Here is a 27,677-nt window from a genome sequence, read left to right as displayed (position 1 = left end):
TCCTTGGCCATCCATGGTTCACCGTGAGTGTCTACTCCTACGGTGACTTACGGCAGCAGTAATGTGTTCCTACGGCGCCATCGTAGTCGAACCATAGCACCACCTTCATGGTCTTTGACGACACCGTAGCCTACCGTGGGGAATCGAAATGGGGTCCGTAGCAATACCGTGGTCCTCCGTAGTGAAACCGTGGGTTACTGTGGGTTAACGTGGCTCACCGTATAATAACCTTAGCACCACCATGGGATACCGTGGCAATCACCGGGACAGTGTGACTGGGGCTTAAATATTACATACAATACACCCTGGTCTCAAACCAGTTTTTATAGTGAAATTGTTTTCATCATGATTTCCTTGTAAAAAAATATAATACAGTGAAACCCCTAAAAATCAGACCCTCCATAAACTGGAATTCCCTCAAAACTGGACATTTTTTATGTTTCCTTTTTAAATATTGGTAAATAGCACCTCCACGAGTCCGAAATATTGGACTCGAGTACTCGAGGGTCAAACACGACCCAGATCCGTGTACCTGACATCTACACTAGATCTGATGATGAGATTAAGGAATACAGTAAAATAGCATTAAATGCATGTTAATTCCAGCGCGGAACATGGATGCCAAATCATGCCATTGTATTGCATTTAGAAACCGTTTGATATGTTCAGTTTTGTGACTGACGGACGGCCAGTTTAAAAAGAGAAACTAGTGCATGGTCATATAATCATTGTGTAACATATATCGTTGATTATCTACTGCTGAAATTATTGTCCTACTTCGTCCACTGTATTATAGCTGATCATTATATTCCACCTTGTACGGGTACTCGAGTCCTGTGAGTCTTGCTAGACTCAACCCGTGCCGAGTACTCGCGGAGACCCTATTGGTACAGAACATGTAATCTCTCTACACGGAATACGCCTTAAAACTAGAGTTTTTACTTGGTCTGGTTTAGACGGGTCTCACTGTATGTGTAGACAGTTTTTAATGGACTGAAAAGAGATGTCTTGTCCGCCTATAGATCTGCCACTGGCTTGCCTGAATACATAATCAGGCATTCTAAAATGTTAAAAAATTATGCCACTTGGTTACAATTTATAGCAGATTAAATTTTGTTTTAACAATTAAAAGTGTTATTGGTACTATCAGTTTGTCTCTACCACCGGCCTCGGTGGTGTCGTGGTTAAGCCATCGAACATAAGGCCAATAGGTACAGGGTTTGCAGCCCGGTACCGGTTCCCACCCAGAGCGAGATTAACGACTCAATCGGTAGGTGTACGACACCCTCTTCTTTCTCACTAACAACTAATACTCTGTCCTGGACAGATATCCCAGATAGCCGAGATGTGTGTGCCCAGGAAAGTGTGCTTGAACCTTAATTGGAAATAAGCACATTTAAACGAAATGTTTCTACTTTGTATCAACAATATATTAAAGTTTTAATTGATGACAACAATGTAACTGGAGTATACTTGTGGCTGACATGTTAGCTTCACCTAACAGAGGTTTATACCATAATATTTCAGGCGTCGGTGTAGGAATTTATGCAGAGGGGTGGGTGGGTCTAGACTGTGGACAGTGTTTTATGGGGGGAGGGTCATGTCATGCTCTTCCAGAAAATATAATGAAAAAAGAAGAAGAAAATTTGCTTGAGAAGGGAGGGTTTTGACCCCTAGCTCTCCGCCTTGGTCACATGCAGTTCATAGAAATTCCAGTCATTTGTAGGGTTTTATTTAATAAAACACATTAAATTTCGCTTATAGAACGGAGATGGTGGTGCATTCAACTAGAAATATCACGGTTTGCTTTCCGCCTATGGAACTGAGATATTCAACCACCAGTGTAACATATGCTTTCCTCCTATAGAACGGAGATGGTGGTGCATTCAATTAGAAATATCACGGTTTGCTTTCCGCCTATAGAACTGAGATGCTGGTGCATGCAATTAGAAATATCAAGGTTTGCTTTCCACCTATAGAACCGAGATGGTGGTGTATTCAATTACAAATATCACGGTTTGCTTTCCGCCTATAGAACCGAGATGGTGGTGCATTCAACTAGAAATATCATGGTTTGCTTTCCGCTTATAGAATGGAGATGGTGGTGCATTCAACTAGAAATATCACGGTTTGCTTTCCGCTTATAGAATGGAGATGGTGGTGCATTTAACTAGAAATATTATGGTTTGCTTTCCGCTTATAGAATAGAGAACGAGAATGGTGGTGCATTCAACTATGGTGGAAATATCATGGTTTGCTTTCTGCTATAGAGATGGTGGTGCATTAACTAGAAATATGGTGGTGCATTCAACTAGAAATATCATGGTTTGCTTTCCGCTTATAGAATGGAGATGGTGGTGCATTTAACTAGAAATATTATGGTTTGCTTTCCGCCTATAGAATGGAGATGGTGGTGCATTCAACTAGAAATATCATGGTTTGCTTTCCGCCTATAGAATGGAGATGGTGGTGCATTCAACTAGAAATATCTATAGAACGGTTGGTGCTTCAACTCGCCTTTCCGCCTATAGAATGGAGATGGTGGTGCATTCAACTAGAAATATCACGGTTTGCTTTCTGCCTATAGAATGGAGATGGTGGTGCATTCAACTAGAAATATCATGGTTTGTTTTTCTGCCGTGTTTCTCAGATGTTGACTGTGATGATCTTCTGCGCATACAGAGCTGATATGATGATGTAGAAGATCCACATGGAGAAGAAGATGAGTGCCGTGATGACCTTCGTGACCAGTGGCCCGCCCAGTTCCGCCTGGCCGAACATCTTGAAGCGCCGTCGTATCATGAGTAGAATGACAGCGACCACCGAACAACAGGTGTATATGATGACACTGAACACCAAGGAGCCCCTAGGGACCTCAAATACCTCGCCCTGAAAAAGAGGAACAAAACAAACACCTCCAGTAATGAACATCAATAAATCAATATGTTTTACCACAGTAGAGGGTCTGTTCATTATCTTGGAGGGTTAGAAAAATTAGTTTTTGGGAAACACTGTTATATATAGATATTTAATGTATGTCAGTGTACTGTGGAATACTATACTACAGTAGCCCCTTTCCAACAAAAATCCAGCATCTGGCCTGGTGCTTATAAAACTTTTAGAGTCTAGACTCGAGACTCTAATATTAGAGTCTTGGCTTGGCTAGGATTTTAACGTGTTCATATACCTTTATGGTTTCGAACACGCCTATCTTCAGTCTGGCTTCCAATAAGATCGGGGGTCTGACTCGGGACACGATATTAGAGACTGAGACAATTATGACATGACAACACCATACAAATTGTATGCATGTGACGTCAGAGATTGAGTGTGGACTAAGGTTTATAACCATGGGTCCAGGTGTTCAGTACGAGTACTGCAGTAATGTCAATTGGTCGGGATAGCCATACACACCAATTGCACCACACAGTGAGAAGGGCCAATGAAAAGTTAAAAGTTTGTTTTGTTTAATTGACACTAATAGAGCACATTGATTTAGTAATCATCGGCTATTGGATGTCAAACATTTGGTAATTTCGACATATAGTCAAAGCTGGTTTAAGGATCCGCGGGGCCTGTAGCACAAACAACACCAGGGAACCTTCCCAGGATATATATTTTGCAACCCCCTCGGGGAGAGGGGGAAAAACAGCCTGGGGAAAATAAATGTACACATCACCGCAGGGCCCCCTGAAGCATGGGGCCCGTAACACATGCTACATGTGCTAGCTACTAGGATAAACCAGCTCTGCACATAGTCTTAAGAGAGGAAACCCACTACATTTTCCCACAAGTAGCAAAGAATATTTTAAATACACTATCCCGCAGAAAAGATAACACATATACCACGGCCTCCTTTCATACACCAGTCGTGGTGCACTGGCTGGAATGAGCTGGAATGACTGGGATCAATCCTAGACCGACCGTGCATCAGGCGAGCACTATACCACTGGGCTACGACCCACCCTAACATGAACCTGTGAGCAGGGCCAATAAATTCTATATCCTAATTGTCCTTCCTCTACCCTGTTTGACTGTTTTCCCACCTATGTGACTAATCACTTGAATTTAATTGGCTCTTAAAGAGTTCCAGGAGTATTGCAGATTTATGCTGTCAGAGTATTATTTTTCAAGGCATCACCTAGCCTAAAGTAACTGGGAATCTACGTTGTCATTCATGTCATCAGAATGAAACCAATATTTGTTCACCCATCCAAATCCATCCTGTAAAACAAACCCATTCACCCATTCTCTATCCCTCCATACAGAACTCATCCATGCAACCATTGACTGATCCATCCACCTACCCATCTATCCCTCCCTGCCTCCCTTCATCCACTCACCCATCTATCCATCCATTTACACACCCTCTATCCCTCCACACAGAACCTATCCATGCAAACGTGGACTAGTTCCATACACCTACCCACCCATCTATCCATCCATTTACACACCCTCTATCCCTCCACACAGAACCTATCCATGCAAACGTGGACTAGTTCCATACACCTACCCACCCATCTATCCATCCATTTACACACCCTCTATCCCTCCACACAGAACCTATCCATGCAAACGTGGACTAGTTCCATACACCTACCCACCCATCTATCCCTCCCTCCCTCCCTTCATCCACTCATCTATCAATCCCTCCCTTTCTCCCTCCATCCATCCATCCGTCTTTCCATCCATCCATTCACTTACTCTCTATCCCTCTACACAGAACCCATCCATGCAACCGTCGACTGATCCATCCACTCATCTATCTATCACTTCCTCCCTTCATCCACCCATCTATCCATTCCTCCCTCCATTACTCCTTCTCCCACCCTCTATCCCTCCACACAGAACCCATCGACTGATTCATCCACCCACCCATCTATCCATCCCTCCGTCCATTCATCCATCCGACCATCCGTCGATCCGTTCTTCAAAACGTATTACCTTAGTAGCCCAGAAGACCGATGCAATAAACCATGGAAGTCCGAGACCAAGGAACACATTCACAGAATTACTTCCGTTTACATTTCCTATGGAACTGTCGGCAACTTTCTCCATAAGTGCAGCTTGCTTGCTGGCGAATGTATCCGGCATGCTGGTTCCCAGGGCCACGAATGTGATGGCTGTGATGGTGTCACTGAGGCCGACCAGACAGCCGAATATCGACGCCACATCACTGATGATGGCCGTAAGAATGCCAATCATTGCGAGTGAGAGGAAAAACGTCAGCCAGCCTCCACCTATGGATGGGGGTGGGATGCAAGCAAACAGCACCTGCAAGAGAAAAAATGTATAGGATGTTAAATGAATTTCCGTTTTGTCTCATGTTTATGTCCCAAGCTGTGTCTAGTTTGTTTAGCTCCATTTCTCACTGTAAGTTCTTGAACAATAACAGTCAAATCTATGGATGTTCATCGCAACATACGATAAAAACATCGAAACTGTATTAAATTTAATTATTAGTTAAAACATGAGTGTGTTAATTTAGCTCAATAAACCAGAGGTGCAACTAAAACCAGTTTTAATTTACAGTCTAGGACTTTCAGTTTGCGAGAAATGGAGCTGAACATAACAATGTAACATCGATCTAAACACAAAATAGTTTAAGTAAAAGTTTGTTTGTTTTTCGTAACAGGCATTTAGGACTTACAGTTTGTTAGAAACAAAGATTAATGAAATTTTCATTGAGCTCAAGACATTGCTGTCAGAAAAGTAAAAACTACTGGCATCTCACCTTTCAACTTCACTTTTTTAAGCATGACAAAAACCACCTACTACCCACTGCTCCACCCACAATATTTGAATAAGTTTGAACTGCTCTAGCTCAGATATATACCTTCCAGAAGAAGGTAGTGAAGTGCATGATGTAGTCTATGGCGGTTGTGCCTTTTGCATTTCCCCCGTTGACATTCATTGCATTGTGGAACTGTTCCCTCCACGACCCGGATTCGATGCTGAGGCTTTCAAGGTTACGTTGTGTCTGAATAGCCAGTCTCGTCACCATGGCGTTAAACTCTGCAAAACAGATAACATGTTTCACCTATGTAACATTATAAGAATTCATCATACTTAGGCCAAACAGAATATATGTAGGTTCCGATTACGTAAGCCAGAAAAACTAGGGTAGAAAACAGGGGTGTGGAAAAATTAAATTGTCAATCAATTCCACATGATGTCATCACAACGGAGGGGGGGGGGGGGGGGGGGGGGGGTGGAGAAGAGAGAGAGAGAAAGGAATAAAAATAAAAATTGTAAATTCATTTAAAAGGCGATATTTGTCAAATGATGTTTTTCAACCATTAACACCACAGCACCAGGTTGCTTACCTTCGTCAGTAATACTGGTGACAATACAGCGAGGCCCACCCATAACACCACAGCACCAGGTTGCTTACCTTCGTCAGTAATAATGGTGACAACACAGCGAGGCCCACCCATAACACCACAGCACCAGGTTGCTTACCTTCGTCAGTAATAATGGTGACAACACAGCGAGGCCCACCCATAACACCACAGCACCAGGTTGCTTACCTTCGTCAGTAATAATGGTGACAACACAGCGAGGCCCACCCAGAACACCACAGCACCAGGTTGATTACCTTCGTCAGTAATCATGGTGACAACACAGCGAGGCCCACCCATAACACCACAGCACCAGGTTGCTTACCTTCGTCAGTAATAATGGTGACAACACAGCGAGGCCCACCCATAACACCACAGCACCAGGTTGCTTACCTTCGTCAGTAATAATGGTGACAACACAGCGAGGCCCACCCATAACACCACAGCACCAGGTTGCTTACCTTCGTCAGTAATAATGGTGACAACACAGCGAGGCCCACCCATAACACCACAGCACCAGGTTGCTTACCTTCGTCAGTAATAATGGTGACAACACAGCGAGGCCCACCCATAACACCACAGCACCAGGTTGCTTACCTTCGTCAGTAATAATGGTGACAACACAGCGAGGCCCACCCGTAACACCACAGCACCAGGTTGCTTACCTTCGTCAGTAATAATGGTGACAACACAGCGAGGCCCACCCGTAACACCACAGCACCAGGTTGCTTAACTTCGTCAGTAATAATGGTGACAACACAGCGAGGCCCACCCGTAACACCACAGCACCAGGTTGCTTACCTTCGTCAGTAATAATGGTGACAAGACAGCGAGGCCCACCCATAACACCACAGCACCAGGTTGCTTACCTTCGTCAGTAATAATGGTGACAACACAGCGAGGCCCACCCATAACACCACAGCACCAGGTTGCTTACCTTCGTCAGTAATAATGGTGACAAGACAGCGAGGCCCACCCATAACACCACAGCACCAGGTTGCTTACCTTCGTCAGTAATAATGGTGACAACACAGCGAGGCCCACCCATAAACACCACAGCACCAGGTTGCTTACCTTCGTCAGTAATAATGGTGACAACACAGCGAGGCCCACCCATAACACCACAGCACCAGGTTGCTTACCTTCGTCAGTAATAATGGTGACAACACAGCGAGGCCCACCCGTAACACCACAGCACCAGGTTGCTTAACTTCGTCAGTAATAATGGTGACAACACAGCGAGGCCCACCCGTAACACCACAGCACCAGGTTGCTTACCTTCGTCAGTAATAATGGTGACAAGACAGCGAGGCCCACCCATAACACCACAGCACCAGGTTGCTTACCTTCGTCAGTAATAATGGTGACAACACAGCGAGGCCCACCCATAACACCACAGCACCAGGTTGCTTACCTTCGTCAGTAATAATGGTGACAACACAGCGAGGCCCACCCATAACACCACAGCACCAGGTTGCTTACCTTCGTCAGTAATAATGGTGACAACACAGCGAGGCCCACCCAGAACACCACAGCACCAGGTTGGTTACCTTCGTCAGTAATAATGGTGACAACACAGCGAGGCCCACCCATAGCACCACAGCACCAGGTTGGTTACCTTCGTCAGTAATAATGGTGACAACACAGCGAGGCCCACCCATAGCACCACAGCACCAGGTTGGTTACCTTCGTCAGTAATAATGGTGACAACACAGCGAGGCCCACCCATAACACCACAGCACCAGGTTGCTTACCTTCGTCAGTAATAATGGTGACAACACAGCGAGGCCCACCCATAACACCACAGCACCAGGTTGCTTACCTTCGTCAGTAATAATGGTGACAACACAGCGAGGCCCACCCAGAACACCACAGCACCAGGTTGATTACCTTCGTCAGTAATCATGGTGACAACACAGCGAGGCCCACCCATAACACCACAGCACCAGGTTGCTTACCTTCGTCAGTAATAATGGTGACAACACAGCGAGGCCCACCCATAACACCACAGCACCAGGTTGCTTACCTTCGTCAGTAATAATGGTGACAACACAGCGAGGCCCACCCATAACACCACAGTACCAGGTTGCTTACCTTCGTCAGTAATAATGGTGACAACACAGCGAGGCCCACCCATAACACCACAGCACCAGGTTGCTTACCTTCGTCAGTAATAATGGTGACAACACAGCGAGGCCCACCCGTAACACCACAGCACCAGGTTGCTTACCTTCGTCAGTAATAATGGTGACAACACAGCGAGGCCCACCCACAACACCACAGCACCAGGTTGGTTACCTTCGTCAGTAATAATGGTGACAACACAGCGAGGCCCACCCACAACACCACAGCACCAGGTTGCTTACCTTCGTCAGTAATAATGGTGACAACACAGCGAGGCCCACCCGTAACACCACAGCACCAGGTTGCTTACCTTCGTCAGTAATAATGGTGACAACACAGCGAGGCCCACCCGTAACACCACAGCACCAGGTTGCTTACCTTCGTCAGTAATAATGGTGACAAGACAGCGAGGCCCACCCATAACACCACAGCACCAGGTTGCTTACCTTCGTCAGTAATAATGGTGACAACACAGCGAGGCCCACCCAGAACACCACAGCACCAGGTTGGTTACCTTCGTCAGTAATAATGGTGACAACACAGCGAGGCCCACCCATAACACCACAGCACCAAGTTGCTTACCTTCGTCAGTAATACTGGTGACAACACAGCGAGGCCCACCCAGAACACCACAGCACCAGGTTGGTTACCTTCGTCAGTAATAATGGTGACAACACAGCGAGGCCCACCCATAACACCACAGCACCAGGTTGCTTACCTTCGTCAGTAATAATGGTGACAACACAGCGAGGCCCACCCATAACACCACAGCACCAGGTTGCTTACCTTCGTCAGTAATAATGGTGACAACACAGCGAGGCCCACCCATAACACCACAGCACCAGGTTGCTTACCTTCGTCAGTAATAATGGTGACAAGACAGCGAGGCCCACCCATAACACCACAGCACCAGGTTGCTTACCTTCGTCAGTAATAATGGTGACAACACAGCGAGGCCCACCCATAACACCACAGCACCAGGTTGGTTACCTTCGTCAGTAATAATGGTGACAACACAGCGAGGCCCACCCATAACACCACAGCACCAGGTTGCTTACCTTCGTCAGTAATAATGGTGACAATACAGCGAGGCCCACCCATAACACCACAGCACCAGGTTGCTTACCTTCGTCAGTAATAATGGTGACAACACAGCGAGGCCCACCCAGAACACCACAGCACCAGGTTGCTTACCTTCGTCAGTAATAATGGTGACAACACAGCGAGGCCCACCCATAACACCACAGCACCAGGTTGGTTACCTTCGTCAGTAATAATGGTGACAACACAGCGAGGCCCACCCATAACACCACAGCACCAGGTTGCTTACCTTCGTCAGTAATAATGGTGACAAGACAGCGAGGCCCACCCATAACACCACAGCACCAGGTTGCTTAACTTCGTCAGTAATAATGGTGACAAGACAGCGAGGCCCACCCATAACACCACAGCACCAGGTTGGTTACCTTCGTCAGTAATAATGGTGACAACACAGCGAGGCCCACCCATAACACCACAGCACCAGGTTGCTTACCTTCGTCAGTAATAATGGTGACAACACAGCGAGGCCCACCCACAACACCACAGCACCAGGTTGCTTACCTTCGTCAGTAATAATGGTGACAACACAGCGAGGCCCACCCACAACACCACAGCACCAGGTTGCTTACCTTCGTCAGTAATAATGGTGACAACACAGCGAGGCCCACCCATAACACCACAGCACCAGGTTGCTTACCTTCGTCAGTAATAATGGTGACAACACAGCGAGGCCCACCCACAACACCACAGCACCAGGTTGCTTACCTTCGTCAGTAATAATGGTGACAACACAGCGAGGCCCACCCACAACACCACAGCACCAGGTTGCTTACCTTCGTCAGTAATAATGGTGACAATACAGCGAGGCCCACCCATAACACCACAGCACCAGGTTGCTTACCTTCGTCAGTAATAATGGTGACAAGACAGAGAGGCCCACCCACAACACCACAGCACCAGGTTGCTTACCTTCGTCAGTAATAATGGTGACAACACAGCGAGGCCCACCCAGAACACCACAGCACCAGGTTGGTTACCTTCGTCAGTAATAATGGTGACAACACAGCGAGGCCCACCCATAACACCACAGCACCAGGTTGCTTACCTTCGTCAGTTATAATGGTGACAACACAGCGAGGCCCACCCACAACACCACAGCACCAGGTTGGTTACCTTCGTCAGTAATAATGGTGACAACACAGCGAGGCCCACCCACAACACCACAGCACCAGGTTGCTTACCTTCGTCAGTAATAATGGTGACAACACAGCGAGGCCCACCCATAACACCACAGCACCAGGTTGCTTACCTTCGTCAGTAATAATGGTGACAACACAGCGAGGCCCACCCATAACACCACAGCACCAGGTTGCTTACCTTCGTCAGTAATAATGGTGACAACACAGCGAGGCCCACCCACAACACCACAGCACCAGGTTGCTTACCTTCGTCAGTAATAATGGTGACAACACAGCGAGGCCCACCCAGAACACCACAGCACCAGGTTGGTTACCTTCGTCAGTAATAATGGTGACAACACAGCGAGGCCCACCCACAACACCACAGCACCAGGTTGGTTACCTTCGTCAGTAATAATGGTGACAACACAGCGAGGCCCACCCACAACACCACAGCACCAGGTTGCTTACCTTCGTCAGTAATAATGGTGACAACACAGCGAGGCCCACCCATAACACCACAGCACCAGGTTGCTTACCTTCGTCAGTAATAATGGTGACAACACAGCGAGGCCCACCCATAACACCACAGCACCAGGTTGCTTACCTTCGTCAGTAATAATGGTGACAAGACAGCGAGGCCCACCCACAACACCACAGCACCAGGTTGCTTACCTTCGTCAGTAATAATGGTGACAACACAGCGAGGCCCACCCATAACACCACAGCACCAGGTTGGTTACCTTCGTCAGTAATAATGGTGACAACACAGCGAGGCCCACCCACAACACCACAGCACCAGGTTGGTTACCTTCGTCAGTAATAATGGTGACAACACAGCGAGGCCCACCCATAACACCACAGCACCAGGTTGCTTACCTTCGTCAGTAATAATGGTGACAACACAGCGAGGCCCAACCATAACACCACAGCACCAGGTTGCTTACCTTCGTCAGTAATAATGGTGACAACACAGCGAGGCCCACCCATAACACCACAGCACCAGGTTGCTTACCTTCGTCAGTAATAATGGTGACAATACAGCGAGGTATTTTTCCGATTTCTGCTCCAGCTGTCGGATCAGTGAGTGTTACCTCAAAGTTTGGCTCGTGTTGTCCAGGCTAAAACAAGGAAGAAAAGTTAGTTTGTTTTGTATAACGAGAAACTTACAGCACATTGATTAATTTATCATAAATTAACAGCAACATAGGGTTGCAAACAAATCAAAGAAAAAAAAGAAAGAAATGTTTTATTTAATGATGCACTCAACACATTTTATTTATGATTATATGGCATCAGACATATGGTTAAGGACCACACAGATATTGACAGAGGAAACCTGCTGTTGCCACATCATGGACTACTCTTTTCAATTAGCAGCAAGGGTTGTTTTATATGCCCCATTCCACAGACAGGGTAGTACTTACCATGGCCTTTGATATACCAGTCATGGTGCACTGGCTGGAATGAGAAACAGCCCAATGGGCCCACCAACGGAGATCAATCCTAGATCGATTGTGCACCATGTCTGGTACATCAAAGGCTGTGGTATGTGCTACCCTGTCTGTGGGATGGTGCATATAAAAGATCCCTTGCTGCTAATCGAAAAGCGTAGCCCATGAAGTGGCGTCAGTGGGTTTCCTCCCTCAATATCTGTGTTGTCCGTAACCATATGTCTGATGCCATATAACAAATAAAATGTGTTCAGTACGTCGTTAAATAAAATATTCGCTTCCTTCCAGCAATAGTGGGTGGGGGATGGTTGGGGAGGAAATTGGTTTTTGTTAATGGTATTAGTAAATAAGAAAATGAACTAGCCTGTAAATAATATCACAAGCCCAAGATTTTTTCTCCAATTTTTATGAAACATTTCCCCCATTTTGACCAAACGCTTAAAGCAAAATTAATTTCACGTCTCATCCAATGGGTTAGTGAGTTTTGGTCTTCAGGGGTGGATCCAGGGAATTGTGAAAAGGGGTGCTCAACATCGTAGACTTTTTTTTTTTTTTAAATGTCGGCTATAAAAATAGGTAGGGTAGCATGTCTTTCTAGCCTCCCCCACCCACCCATGATCTGTACCTGGTCTTGACCCGCTGGCAGCTTTTTGTCCATTTCAACCAAATGGACCTACATGTATATATTTCCACTGTCCTGAAGGCAAGGAAACTTGTCCACTTGATTTACCTGAATCCCATACATTGGGATGTTGATACTTCTCTCTGTGTTTAAAAACTTGTCCACTTGATTTACCTGAATCCCGTACATTGGGATGTTGATACTTCTCTCTGTGTTTAAAAATTTGTCCACTTGATTTACCTGAATCCCATACATTGGGATCTTGATACTTGTCTCTCTGTGTTTAAAAACTTGTCCAGCTGATTTACCTGAATCCCGTACATTGGGATGTTGATACTTGTCTCTCTGTGTTTAAAAACTTGTCCACTTGATTTACCTGAATCCCGTACATTGGGATGTTGATACTTCTCTCTGTGTTTAAAAACTTGTCCACTTGATTTACCTGAATCCCATACAGTGGGATATTGATACTTGTCTCTCTGTGTTTAAAAACTTGTCCAGCTGATTTACCTGAATCCCGTACATTGGGATGTTGATACTTGTCTCTCTGTGTTTAAAAACTTGTCCAGTTGATTTACCTGAATCCCGTACATTGGGATGTTGATTGTTTTACTTGTCTCTCCATGTTTAAAAACTTGCTCAGTTGATTTACCTGAATCCCGTACATCGGGATGTTGATTGTTTTACTTGTCTCTCTGTGTTTAAAAACTTGTCCAGTTGATTTACCTGAATCCCGTACATTGGGATGTTGATACTTGTCTCTCTGTGTTTAAAAACTTGTCCACTTGATTTACCTGAATCCCGTACATTGGGATGTTGATACTTCTCTCTGTGTTTAAAAACTTGTCCTCTTGATTTACCTGAATCCCGTACATTGGGATGTTGATACTTCTCTCTGTGTTTAAAAACTTGTCCACTTGATTTACCTGAATCCCATACATTGGGATCTTGATACTTGTCTCTCTGTGTTTAAAAACTTGTCCAGTTGATTTACCTGAATCCCGTACATTGGGATGTTGATTGTTTTACTTGTCTCTCCATGTTTAAAAACTTGCTCAGTTGATTTACCTGAATCCCGTACATCGGGATGTTGATTGTTTTACTTGTCTCTCTGTGTTTAAAAACTTGTTCAGTTGATTTACCTGAATCCCGTATATCGGGATGTTGATTGTTTTACTTGTCTCTCCATGTTGCTCAGTTGATTTACCTGAATCCCGTACATCGGGATGTTGATTGTTTTACTTGTCTCTCCATGTTTAAAAACTTGCTCAGTTGATTTACCTGAATCCCGTACATCGGGATGTTGATTGTTTTACTTGTCTCTCTGTGTTTAAAAACTTGTTCAGTTGATTTACCTGAATCCCGTATATCGGGATGTTGATTGTTTTACTTGTCTCTCCATGTTGCTCAGTTGATTTACCTGAATCCCGTACATTGGGATGTTGATACTTCTCTCTGTGTTTAAAAACTTGTCCACTTGATTTACCTGAATCCCGTACATTGGGATGTTGATACTTCTCTCTGTGTTTAAAAACTTGTCCACTTGATTTACCTGAATCCCGTACATTGGGATGTTGATACTTCTCTCTGTGTTTAAAAACTTGTCCACTTGATTTACCTGAATCCCATACAATGGGATATTGATACTTGTCTCTCCATGTTTAAAAACTTGTTCAGTTGATTTACCTGAATCCCGTACATCGGGATGTTGACTGTTTTACTCGTCTCTCCATGTTTAAAGATGAGCACTTCCGACCCGCCTCGATACTCCTTGCCACTGACAGCAGTCATATCTTTGGTTTCCCACGTCACGCCCACTTCACCATCGGCCCCGTTCACACGATTCACAAACAGCTGGGCAGTGTCGGCGCTCTCTTTCACCACATAGCTCGGTTTGGAGAACTCAAACTTACCAGGCTCTGAAAATGAGTGGTGAAAATAAATTAATATAAATGCATAAATAAGTAAAATAAATAAATGATAAAATTAAATTAAAATAAACAAGCATTCTGAAAGTACTGTTAAAGCGATATATACATGTACCCTACCGAGTCCAGCAAATTTTTGCATCTCCTAAATTCAAGGGCCATAGTTCTGTGAAAAATGGGTAAATCACCATCATAGGTAAACTTGATCTGTAACAGTACATGATAAAGCTATACACAAAATTTCACCTCAATATCTTCAGGCATTGGAACATTTTCATACCTCCTAAGTTCAAGGGCCATAACTGTGTCAAAAATGGATAAATTGCCATGAAAGTCAAACTTGATCTGTAACAGTACATGATAAAGCTACACTTTGTTTGTCTTGTTTAATGACACCACTAGGGCACATTGATTAATTAATCATCGGCTATTGGATGTCTAACATTTGTTATTTCTGACTCGTAGTCATCAGAGGAAACCCGCTACATTTTTCTTAATGCAGCAAGGGATCTTTTATATGCACTTTCCCACGTACAGGAAAGCACATACCACGGCCACTTGTGGTGCACTGGTTGGAACGGGAAAACCCCCAATCAGCTGAATGGATTATCGAGGTAGTTCAATCCTGTGATGCAAGCACCTCAAGCGAGCACTCAACCGACTGAGCTAGATCCCAACCCAGATAAAGCTACACAGACATAATTTCAATTCCTTGAGTCTTTGTGAACAAAAAAGCCCGGAAAACTATATGTGCCACATACAGACTAACGGAATGTAGGAGTGGGTAGAGATGAAACCTATAATCCCCTCTGGCTGGACCGGTCGATGACTAATAAGTAAAATAAAAAAACATCACTTCTTAAGGGCTCATTCACTACTGGATGCAACACGGTGCATATGGTGCAACTACAAAAACGAAAATACACCATTTCCAATGAGAACATTCATACTGGATGTATGCAGTTTGGCTCTTATACTCTTAATGGGAAATGGTGTATTTGAATTCGTGTAGCTGCACCGTAAACAGGCGCAGGTGCAGGGATTTTAGCAGGTGGGAATCTAGACCATGGTGACTGAAATTTATAAGGAGTTGGGGGTGGGGGGGGGGAGGGTTGAGTCATGCTCCTCCAGAAAATATAAGCAGAGAGGGATTTTGGATGGATGGATGGATGGATGGATGGATGGATGGATATTGAGATGAAACCTATAGTTCCCTTCGGTTGGACCGGTAGGAGACTAATAATAAAATGCAGAATTTTTTTTAATCTTTTGATCTCTGTCAGCTCATGCAGATTTCCCCAAAGAATCCCTATATATTACATTTCATAGCCATCCAAAGACCTAGGAGAAAGATAGATTTTGAAATGTTCAATGTAAAAATTCTATTTACATTTTTAAATTTAATAAAAATAGAAAATTTGTATTTATCACACACTTTAAAGATGATAAACTGCACCATTTCTATTAGGTGAAAGGAACAATGTGGGCAGCTGCATCTAAACAAAAGAGAGAAAGTGTCATTTTTATATCATCTAGAACGAGAAGTCCCATTATTACTATGCCTTATTCTTATTGCCCACCCAACACACTAATTCCAGGCTAGCTACATGACCCAGACAAAACCACACACATCTAAAAGTTTTGTTTAATGACACCACTAGAACACATTAATTTATTAATCATTGACTATTGGATGTCAAACATTTGGTCATTCTGATGCATATATCTTATCGAGGAAACCGGCTACATTTTTCCATTAGTAGCAAGGGATATTTTATATGCACCATCCCCATAGACAGGATAACACATACCATGGCCTTTGATATACCGATTCATACCAGTTGTGGTTCACTGGCTGGAACAAGAAATAGTCCAATGGGGATCGATCCTATATGCTGACCGTGCATCAGGTGTGCACTTTACCACTGGTCTATGTCCCACCCCATCACACATCTATAGCTATATACTCTGTAGGGTGTATACTACCAAATCAAATCCCATAGACGACAAATAGTAAAACTCCTACCTGCAGCGTATAAATCGACATACAGCGCCGTATCAAAAGTGTTCGCGAAAATGACGTCAGTAACACGGAAGCGGTTTTTCACCTTCCACAAAATGCGTGTTTTTTCCCCAAGTTACGTAAACCAAGCCTTTTGATACAATCCCTATTTATATATTTTTACGTAGCTACACTGGTGACGTCATGAATTAGTCGTCTGCTCCCTTGATCTTGAAGCAGACGGTGTTTTGCAAAATTGGTCGCAAATCCACAGATCTCACTACCGAGAAAAAACAATTGATTGCTGACTTAAAATCGCATGACCACAGAAACTCAGAAATTGTCAAATTATTGACGGTGCCCGAGTCTATCATTCGATCAGTGTGGAAAAAATATTGTATAAGCAGAAGTGTTGAAAACACCAGAAGAACTGGTCAACCATGAAAGATCACAATTAGAGGAGAATTATGTTTACTTCGGAGTGTCAAAAAAAATCGCGGGAAAGTTCTTAGAGATATAACTGCTGATTTTAATCAAGGTAGGAGAGTGAAAGTTCATCATGTGACAATTCAAAGAATTTTACACAAAAATACGATTTTTAGGCGAGTTATTAGAAAAAAAATGAGTATCCGTGAAGTGAACAAAAAACCCTGACTGTCGTGGTGCCTGGACAGGAGATGGTGGGATGTTAATAACCAGTGGAGTCAAGTGATATTTAGTGATGAATCTCAGATAGTAATTGGCAAAAACCACTGTGTTTTTGTTTGGCGAGCTGCACATGAAGCATACCGTCCCGAATGCATGTCTGTTCCAAGTCAACGAAGGGGGTGTCGATTATGATCTGGGGCTGCATTACATGGCATGGTGTCGTAACTGTATGTATGGTTAATGGAAACATTAATGCTGAAAAGTATCGTGAAATACTCGACAATCATCTCTGACCTGTTTTAGCATGACATTTTATAGTTTTCAGGATGACAATGCACCTTGTCATAGAGCTTGATTAATCGAGGCATATAAACGTGAAAATAATATTCGTGGTATGACATGGCCTGCTCAGTCACCAGACTTGTATATAATACAAAATATTTGGTTAAGAATGAAAAAAATACTGCAAAACAAGGCCCTAACCATAAAAACGTCTGAAGAGTTCGCTGCAGTTCTTAACATATGGGAAAATTTGAATGTGGAATACATTCAAAGTTTATATTTTTCACTTCCACGTTGCATTATGGCTTGCATTCGTAACAAGGGAGACTAAACCATATATTGAGGTATGGTAATTAGGTCTACTAGCCGAATTTTATTTTTAAAATTTACATACTGACCCGTGTTTACGTCGGCCATTTTGGATTATTCTGAAAACTTTTGATACGGCGCTGTATACACCACGGACATAAATACTACCATCCCTCACCCTTAAAGTGAATTGGAAAGCTGTTCATTTCTGAGATAACGGGTAGCGCCTATGACTACCCTAGTTCTGCACAAAATTCAAGTACTGTTTTGTACCCCATACATGTTTCAAGCACAAGGCTGCTTGACACAGTGGTACTAGGTGAAATAAAATCACATACATTTTTTGCCCAGATGAATTTTTTTTTTTTTACAACCAACACACTCACATTTATCACCAATCACAGGACTTAACTTGTAGTGTTCACTTCTCTATCAAAAGTTTGGTGCACCTCGAACTTTGACCCAGCCGGAAGTTATTTGGTTTAGTAGTACCTGTATCAGACATGTAACTGCTTACCATCGTCGTTGATGATGGTGACTTGGTTAATTGAGGTTTTCCCCAAGATGACGTTGTCATTTTTTTCGTTAGGGTCGAGGATGAGTTTGACGAAGAAGAACTCGTCGGGTTCCCAGATGTCGTCGTCGATGATCTCCACATACAGATCCTTTACCTTCTCCTTTGGCTGGAATGTGATCTTCTGCTTGATTGGCTTGTAATCGCTATCTGCCTCCGCCGACCCATCAATCGTCTCTACCCTGAAAGTCATAAAAACACAGTGAAAAAAACAACCAGCCTCTGTGGCCTAGTGGTTAAGCCATCAGACTAAATGCTTGTAGGTACAGGGTTCGCAGCTGAGTACCGGTGTAACAGCCCAAAATATAAGCCCCCCCCCCCTGCCAAACTATACCCTGGGTTAAAGTGGGCTGTTTTATACCCCTAACCCTAACCGTAACCCTAACAGTAACCCTCATTTTTTATTACTAACCTGTATACAAAATAAATAAATAAAGAATAATAAACGCTTTAAAAGAAAAGCAACTATTGGTTTCATAAAAAAGAGGTATATTCTGGGCTAGCCTGTTTTATACCCTGGGGTATATTCTGGGCTAGTCCTGTTTATACCCCGGGTATTGTTTGGTGGGGGGTATATTTTGGGCTATTACACTGGCTCCAACCCAGAACGAGTTCTTAAGGGCTCATTGGGTAGGTGTAAGGCCACTACACCCTCTTCTCTCTCACTAATCACTAACAACGAACACACTATCCTGGACAGACAGCCCAGATAGCTGAGGTGTGTGCCCAGGACAGCGTACTTGAAGCTTAATTGGATATAAGCGTGAAAATGAGTTGAAATGAATGAATGATGATGACAATTGAAAAACAAGCAGTAGGCCTATATTCTCCTTTTTAGCGAGTCTCAGTGCAGCCATATTGGACCCAGCATCACATGAAAGTGTAGTGTTCAAAATGAACTAAAATAGTGTAACCCTAACTCCTCATCACTGGCATAGGAAATGGGGGTGGGGGTGGGGGGAGGGGGCAAGGGGGCATGTGCCTCCCACTTTCAGATATTTTGCTTTATATTTGCTTTATAACAGTGTAAAAGTGTGTAAATATAAAAGTGTGCCCCCCCCCCCCTCCCCCACACTTTTTGGCACCTTCCTACATGTACGCTCGTGCTGATCATCAGTTAGAAACCAACTGCATCATCCAAGTGTAACATATAAAATATAATTTCAAGTGATTTCAAGATATTCTATGATGTTGTGATGGTAAAGGTGGTGGACATATTGGTTTTTCTGACAGTTATGTTCATCTAATCAGTTCAAAAGCTATTCTAAATGATACCCAATGCATGAAAACTTGGGTATGTATTACAGAGCCTAATATTATCTGTCTACTGCCATTACTTACTGAGTTAATTACTGCGATTTTAATATGCCATATTGGATTTAAAAAATTGTCACTTATGGATATTTTTGCACACCCTGTGAAAATATGGTATTCACACCCTGAAGAACCAGTTACAATCATTTGAAACAGTCTGGACTCACTTTTGACTAATTTAATTACAGTAACAAAAGATTAATTTTCCCAGATGTATTCCAGAACAATTCGTAAATACTTCAACTACAAACTCATTTATTCATATGCGAAAAAAAATAGTCCACAATATCCTATGACATAAGCATGTAACAATTTGACCATGAAATTTTAATATAAAGTTGAAATTATTAATTATTATAAATATTTTTAAAACAATGATTCAAAGTGAAATGGTGGCTTTGGGTATAAATAATTTAACAGAATTCTGAAGAAAACAAGAGTTATGGCGTCAGTCTTCATATAACATGAGTATGATGTCAGATGTATTTAGAAATCGTCCAGTTTAGGATCATATGACATCATATTAATGTGAGATGGTGATTTCCTTGCCACACATGTACTAATAAGTCTACATTTCCTTACCACACATTGACTAATAAATCTACATTTTCTTAACACACATATTATACTAACAAGTCTACATTTCTTTACCACACATGTACTAATATATCTACATTTCCTTAACATATCTGTACATACTAATATGTCTACATTTCCTTAACATACATTTACTAATAAGTCTAAACTTCCTTAAAACACATTTACTAATATGTCTACATTTTCTTAAGACACATTTACTAATAAGTCTACATTTCCTTAGCACACATTTACAAATAAGTCTACATTTCCTTACCACACATTTACTAATAGGTCTACATTTCCTTAGCACACATTTACTAATAAATCTACATTTTCTTAACACACACATTATACTAATAAATCTACATTTTCTTAACACACATATTATACTAACAAGTCTACATTTCTTTACCACACATGTACTAATATATCTACATTTCCTTAACATATCTGTACATACTAATATGTCTACATTTCCTTAACATACATTTACTAATAAGTCTAAACTTCCTTAAAACACATTTACTAATATGTCTACATTTTCTTAAGACACATTTACTAATAAGTCTACATTTCCTTAGCACACATTTACAAATAAGTCTACGTTTCCTTAGCACACATTTACTAATAGGTCTACATTTCCTTAGCACACATTTACTAATATGTCTACATTTCCTTACCACACATTTACTAATAGGTCTACATTTCCTTAGCACACATTTACAAATAGGTCTACATTTCCTTAGCACACATTTACTAATAAGTCTACATTTCCTTAGCACACATTTACTAATATGTCTACATTTCCTTACCACACATTTACTAATAAGTCTACATTTCCTTAGCACACATTTACAAATAAGTCTACATTTCCTTCGCACACATTTACTAATAGGTCTACATTTCCTTAGCACACATTTACAAATAGGTCTACATTTCCTTAGCACACATTTACTAATAAGTCTACATTTCCTTAGCACACATTTACAAATAAGTCTACATTTCCTTAGCACACATTTACTAATAAGTCTACATTTCCTTAGCACATATTTACAAATAAGTCTACGTTTCCTTAGCACACATTTACTAATAAGTCTACATTTCCTTAACACACATTTACTAATATGTCTACATTTCCTTACCACACATTTACTAATATGTCCATATTTCCCGTTCTGCGTATTCCCAACCGGACGTAACCTTCATTTTCAAGAACTGCGCAGCTCGACGCAGCGAACTCGACAACCGCCTTGTTAGCGTCTTCAGGTGAAAGTATGTCTGAACTCGACCGCTCACCTTCTTCGTCCATCCTCGGATTATCATACATCTTAAAAAAAAATATAATAATAAAAAAACCAATACCAAGATATTAAGCAATGTCATATTAGAGATAAAAGTAAAATGAATATGTCCACGAATGCACTTACAAAGTATCTACGATTAATTGAAAAGATTAACAGGTTGCATGCTCCATGCCCCTTCCTAACCCCATATACAAATGTAGTCTGTAGCTTTCTGTTTCCAATATTTATCATTATTTACATACACACACATATAATTTGCAGTTCTGAAATATTTGCATTACCAATTAATGAAGAATGTAGTAATAGATTTAAATGTAGTTTAGTGAATTATATATATGTTCAGACAGACACATAAAAAACAAAAGTCAAAGTCAAAGATTGTTTTGTTTAATGACACCACTAGAGCACATTCACGGGTGTAGGAAGGTGCCAAAAAGTGTTGGCGGGGGGGGGGGGGGGGGGGGAGAGCACACACACACACATATATAAAAACCATCTCTGCTGTCCCACCCCCCTCCCCACTCTTCCTATGCCAGTGACATTGATTCAGTAATCAAGTTTCTGTTGGTAATTTTGACATTTAGTCTTGGGGAAAGGCCTGTGATATAACACTTGTGCTGCACTGGCTTGAACTCAAAAAGTTAACATTTGTTTTGTTTAATAACAACCACAAGAGCACATTGGTTTATTAATCATCAGCCACTGGATTTCAAACACTTGATAATTCTGACATATAGTCTTAGACAACACTTGCTTTATTTTTACTTTAGCAGCAAGGCATCTTTTACATTATGCACTTCCCCAGCCAGTCAGACTACATGACTGGTTTGACACATTTCATGTAGCATATGTATTCAGACCTTTAAAGAGCAAACATGTCTTTCAGTATATCTACACATGTATTCAGACCTTTAAAGAGCAAACATGTCTTTCAGTATATCTACACATGTATTCAGACCTTTAAACAGCAAACATGTCTTTCAGTGTATCTACACATGTATTCAGACCTTTAAAGAGCAAACATGTCTTTCAGTATATCTACACATGTATTCAGACCTTTAAAGAGCAAACATGTCTTTCAGTATATCTACACATGTATTCAGACCTTTAAAGAGCAAACATGTCTTTCAGTATATCTACACATGTATTCAGACCTTTAAAGAGCAAACATGTCTTTCAGTATATCTACACATGTATTCAGACCTTTAAAGAGCAAACATGTCTTTCAGTATATCTACACATGTATTCAGACCTTTAAAGAGCAAACATGTCTTTCAGTATATCTACACATGTATTATTCAGCCAGTGATGGAGTTCTTGCAGTTGAAGACACTGTAACGCAGTCGTTGCTGGCTGTCATTGTGGTTCCTTGATTGGTTATTAAACATTTATGGCCACCATTTGTATGCATAAAGATGTAGTGCATTCCACATCCGGTACTGATATTGGCGAGAACTTAATACCTAATTGACATCACAGAAATCGAACTACCTAGTATACATTCCTATACAGCTGCTAGAGTTACTGGAAGGAATGTTAAAGGTGGATTCATTATGAACCCAGTTGACACAGTCGACAAAGATGTTTTGTACTTGGGCCACAATATCTGTGTCTGTCTCTAGCCCAGTGGTAAAGCACTGATGCACGGTCGGTCTAGAATCGATCACTGTTAGTGGGTCCATTGGGCTATTTCTCGTTCCAGCCAGTGCACCACAACTGGTACATCAAAGGCCATGGTATGTGCAATCCTGTCTGTGGGATGGTGCATATAAAAGATTCCTTGCTACTAATGGAAAAATGCAGTGGGTTTCCTCTCTGAAACTACCGGGTATGTCAGAATTACCAAATGTTTGACTTTCAATAGCTGATGATTAATAAATCAATGTGGTCTAGTGTTAAAAAACCCCACCTTTAACTCTGTCTCTCTTTCAGGGAAATGGAAAAGCTCTCTCCCCGCCCCCCACCCCTCTCTCCCAGAGAAATAGAAAGGCTGTCTGTCTGTCTGTCTGTGTCTGTCTCTCTCTCTCTCTCTCTCTCTCTCTCTCTGAAGTAGGAACAGCTGTACAAGACCAAGCCCTATAGAAGGAGCTGAAGTAGGAGCAGCTGTAGAAGACCAAGCCCTATAGAAGAAGCTGAAGTAGGAGCAGCTGTACAAGACCAAGCCCTATAGAAGGAGCTGAAGTAGGAGCAGCTGTACAAGACCAAGCCCTATAGAAGGAGCTGAAGTAGGAGCAGCTGTACAAGACCAAGCCCTATAGAAGGAGCTGAAGTAGGAGCAGCTGTACAAGACCAAGCCCTATAGAAGGAGCTGAAGTAGGAGCAGCTGTAGAAGACCAAGCCCTATAGAAAGAGCTAAGAAGGAGCAGCTGTAGAAGACCATGCTCTATAGAAAAAGCTGAAGTATGAGCAGCTGTCTAAGACCAAGCCCTATAGAAGGAGCTGAAGTAGGAGCAGCTGTAGAGGACCAAGCTCTATAGAAGAAGCTCAAGTAGGAGCAGCTGTAGAAGACCATGCTCTATAGAAGGAGCCGATGGACAAGGATGGATAAGGAGCTGTAGGAGCTGTGGGAAAATTAAGATGAATATAACATGTACATCATGGATGTCTTTCTGGATCGTTGGTATGAGCTTCGTTCCCCCGGTTATGTTTCTGGTGGCGTTCACGCGGTACCACGCAGCTGTGTGTGGCTGATTCTGAACAATCCTCGCGGCCGCGATCTGGGCTGCATCGTCCAGAGAAAGGTCGCTGTTCTGGGCACACTCCTGCGTCAAACAGAAACAACAGTTAAAAATAAAGGAGAATTAATTCAGTTAAGGTTTGTCTTTTATTTCTTTTACGTTCATTGGGGTATGAACCAAAATATCTGCAAACTCTGTGAATCGGCGAAGCCGTTCTCACATTACTTTGCGGATGATGTTTTTTAGTTCATACCCCGATGAACATAAAAGAAATAAGAGACAATACTTATAATTAAATTTGAGTCATGCATACTTGCTAATAATAACACTAACAGTTCATACTTTATTTTGAATTATTTTTGGTCCATAAACAGTAACCTTCAGTAAGACAACTTGCCCATTTTTATAAAATGAAGTCATCAGATATGACATTCCCTGACAACATAATTTTTATGTTCATCGAGAAATGAACAAACTAACATTGCTACGTTTGGACCAGTGGGATGATATTATATTGCAATGAATGTAACAGAAATTTCAGTATTACACAGTAAATCAGAAACTGTTTGCAAGAATAAAATTTTAACAAATTTAGCGAGATCATGTAATATGCTAATATTTCATGATGCTAATTTTAAAGAGATTGTTCTGGAAAAAAGCAACCTTTACATGATTGTTTTGTTGCTGATTATAACTGAACACATGGTGAAGTTCAGTATATAGATTAAAAAAACCTACTTTTTACATATTAATTAATATCACTGAAATCTTGGTATCAAGTATTCTAATAATGATTTGTCATTAAATGTATTATTTTAACAGTTGCTTTAAAGTAAGTATAAATATTTTCTTAGACAGAATTTTTTTTTAATGCTTAACAACATCACAGCTAGACCAAAGAATACATTGGCTTTTGGTGTCAAACACACGTAAGTATATGGATGAATCTTTAATGTCAATAAAAGATGCCATGTCAATATAAAAATTTGAAACTTAAATTAAAATAGTGTAAAGATCTGAGTAAAACTACAAACAGCACAGGTAAATATCAAGACGTTCTGGGTGGAATTGAAATGATTAATTCCACCAAATCATTTTTATCAAATATATCTTTCCTCATCAACTTACTTAAAGGGACATTCCTAAGTTTGCTGCTATTTTTAAGATGATATTGACTAACAGAGACTTTTTGACGATTGTAATTACATATCAAATATATTTTTCTGCATACAATATTAGTGGCTGTATATTAAACGTGTTCCTGATCATTCTAATATTTGTACTAGGTTAAATTTCATTTTATTTCCTAAAAATTAATAATGTTTTTTCGTACATACGAAATTATTGAAGACAAAATCCAGATTGGGCTTCTTACAAATATTAACATGACCAGAAATAAGAAATACATTGAATATACAGACACTGATATTCTAAACAAGAAAATACATTTAATATTTAAGTTTAATCGTAGAAATATTTTATTAGTTGGAAACATCTTACAATGCAGCACTCAGGAATGTTCCTTTAAGACAAAATTTTACAGTCCACCAAAATATGATGCACCATCAGAGTGCACGGACAGTGCTCACATTGAGATAGAGGGTCCTTGAAACATCTTGTTATGGATGTCCTAGGGGAGTGATGGATCTCCCAGGAGTGGCAGTCCTCCTTAAGTCAAGCACCTGACAGTACATCATGGAGGCAATCACAACTGTGCCTAAAACATCCTTTCAACTCTGCCTTGTGCAGAGATATCATTTTGATCACAGAATACGCTTTTGTTATTCAGATTAAGATAGATACTGTTAGACGGATGGACGGATGGATGGATGGATGGATGCATGAGTAGAAGGATGAGTAGTTATGGTTTCTATGTAATTTTGCAATGCAGAACTGAATTTAGTTTGACGGAAATCTGGAGTTGCTTACCCTGGCAATGTCAATGATGTCAGCAGTACCTCTCCTTTGACTTGCGTTTCGGAATTCCGCAAGAGCTGAAATAAACATTGGTGATGTCAGTATCATGTAGACTCAGACAGGCATTTAAAGGCAGTACTACAACAGTTCAGGGGTGGATCCAGGATTTTGAGAAGAGGGGGGCATGTTTAGCTGATCTATTCATGCTTGCAGATCCACATATCTGACAGTGTATGTATGTGTGTGTGTGTGGGGGGGGGAAGAAAGAGGTGTTTTCAGTGAAAAAAAAGCAGCACACTCTTTGGATCCCCACTGCAGTTGACATATTAAACAACTACATAAAATATTGTCTGAAAATTGGTACATTTATTCCTCCCCCTGCCCCCTACAAAATACCTTATTCTCCAACCAGGGAACATTTTGTTCAGTATTGCATCACGATTCACTTCACAAGCTTCAGAGATCGCTACACAATTTTAAAACATTAAACAGTAATTGCTAATCAATTTTCAGTTGACTACAAATATCGTTTAATCAAGATTTTGAAAACAAAATATTCCCTGTAGCTGTTCCCAATTGTTATTGATTTTCCAGTGTATAACTGAATTATGACCACAATTAACAGAAAAAGTAATCAATGTAACTATTAAATTTTAGCTTATGCTACTTCCTTAAAATGTTAACAAAACAACTTGTGGTAGCAAGCATTGGCTAAAGATGTATAGATGTACAGATGTCTATTTTAAGTCTCTTAAAGGGACAAACCCTAGTTTTAACCCGTGAAAATGCACACTACGTTTAGTTAATCTACAAACCTATAATACATTAGGATACAGTTACAATTGAGTGAAACATTAGTCTGTGACTTTGAAATGGTGAAATACCCTCTAAAAATAGACTACATAGCTGTTACATCTCAGACGCACGTGCGTTTTTAAAAATATGATAAATGCATTTTGTGATATTAAAAACACCAGGATAACCAAAAACACTTCGAATGTACGGAAATGGATAATCTAAACAATACAATCTGAGTAAAGTATGATATCAGTTATGAAAAACGGCTCTAATAGTAAAAAATATGCCTTAGTGTTTAAAAACTAGGGTATGTCCCTTTAATCCATTATAGCCTATTAAATTTTTTTTTTTTATAAATAAAATAAAAATTAAACAAATTCAAATGTGTTTCCAAGAACTCGACCCTACCACTACTGGGTTATTTGGGGGGGGGGGGGGGGGGGGGGTATTTTTAAAAATATGTAGATGAAAAGAATGCATACCGTACATAACGTTTTATCTAGAAATTAAATGTTTTAATTGTTAATAATTTAGAGAGCAGATGTCACATGCACAGGAATCCAATGTGATTTTGATGTTAATTC

The 27,677-nt window shown here is 41.4% G+C and overlaps 1 protein-coding gene across 2 annotated transcripts in view; it reads right to left on the bottom strand.

The window, feature by feature from the left end:
- Positions 1 to 2,523: 2,523 nt before the first annotated feature.
- LOC121380226 (sodium/calcium exchanger 2-like) overlaps positions 2,524 to 27,677 on the bottom strand; it is a 40,725-nt gene continuing 15,571 nt past the window's right edge. For both annotated transcript variants that reach the window (XM_041509047.1, XM_041509048.1), the window contains 9 exons: positions 26,308 to 26,372; positions 24,295 to 24,462; positions 21,539 to 21,723; positions 18,447 to 18,685; positions 14,447 to 14,679; positions 11,700 to 11,805; positions 5,837 to 6,015; positions 4,945 to 5,274; positions 2,524 to 2,889 (listed from right to left, as the gene is read on the bottom strand). In XM_041509047.1, coding sequence (XP_041364981.1) covers positions 2,647 to 2,889; positions 4,945 to 5,274; positions 5,837 to 6,015; positions 11,700 to 11,805; positions 14,447 to 14,679; positions 18,447 to 18,685; positions 21,539 to 21,723; positions 24,295 to 24,462; positions 26,308 to 26,372 — 1,748 coding nt within the window. In that variant the 3' untranslated portion in view covers positions 2,524 to 2,646. The remainder of the gene's footprint in view (positions 2,890 to 4,944; positions 5,275 to 5,836; positions 6,016 to 11,699; positions 11,806 to 14,446; positions 14,680 to 18,446; positions 18,686 to 21,538; positions 21,724 to 24,294; positions 24,463 to 26,307; positions 26,373 to 27,677) is intronic.

Source organism: Gigantopelta aegis, chromosome 8 (assembly GCF_016097555.1).
Source record: "Gigantopelta aegis isolate Gae_Host chromosome 8, Gae_host_genome, whole genome shotgun sequence".
NCBI classification, from domain to species: Eukaryota; Metazoa; Mollusca; class Gastropoda; order Neomphalida; family Peltospiridae; genus Gigantopelta; species Gigantopelta aegis.
Note: the sequence above shows the minus strand (reverse complement) of the source record. Positions and strands in the feature narration are given on the sequence as shown.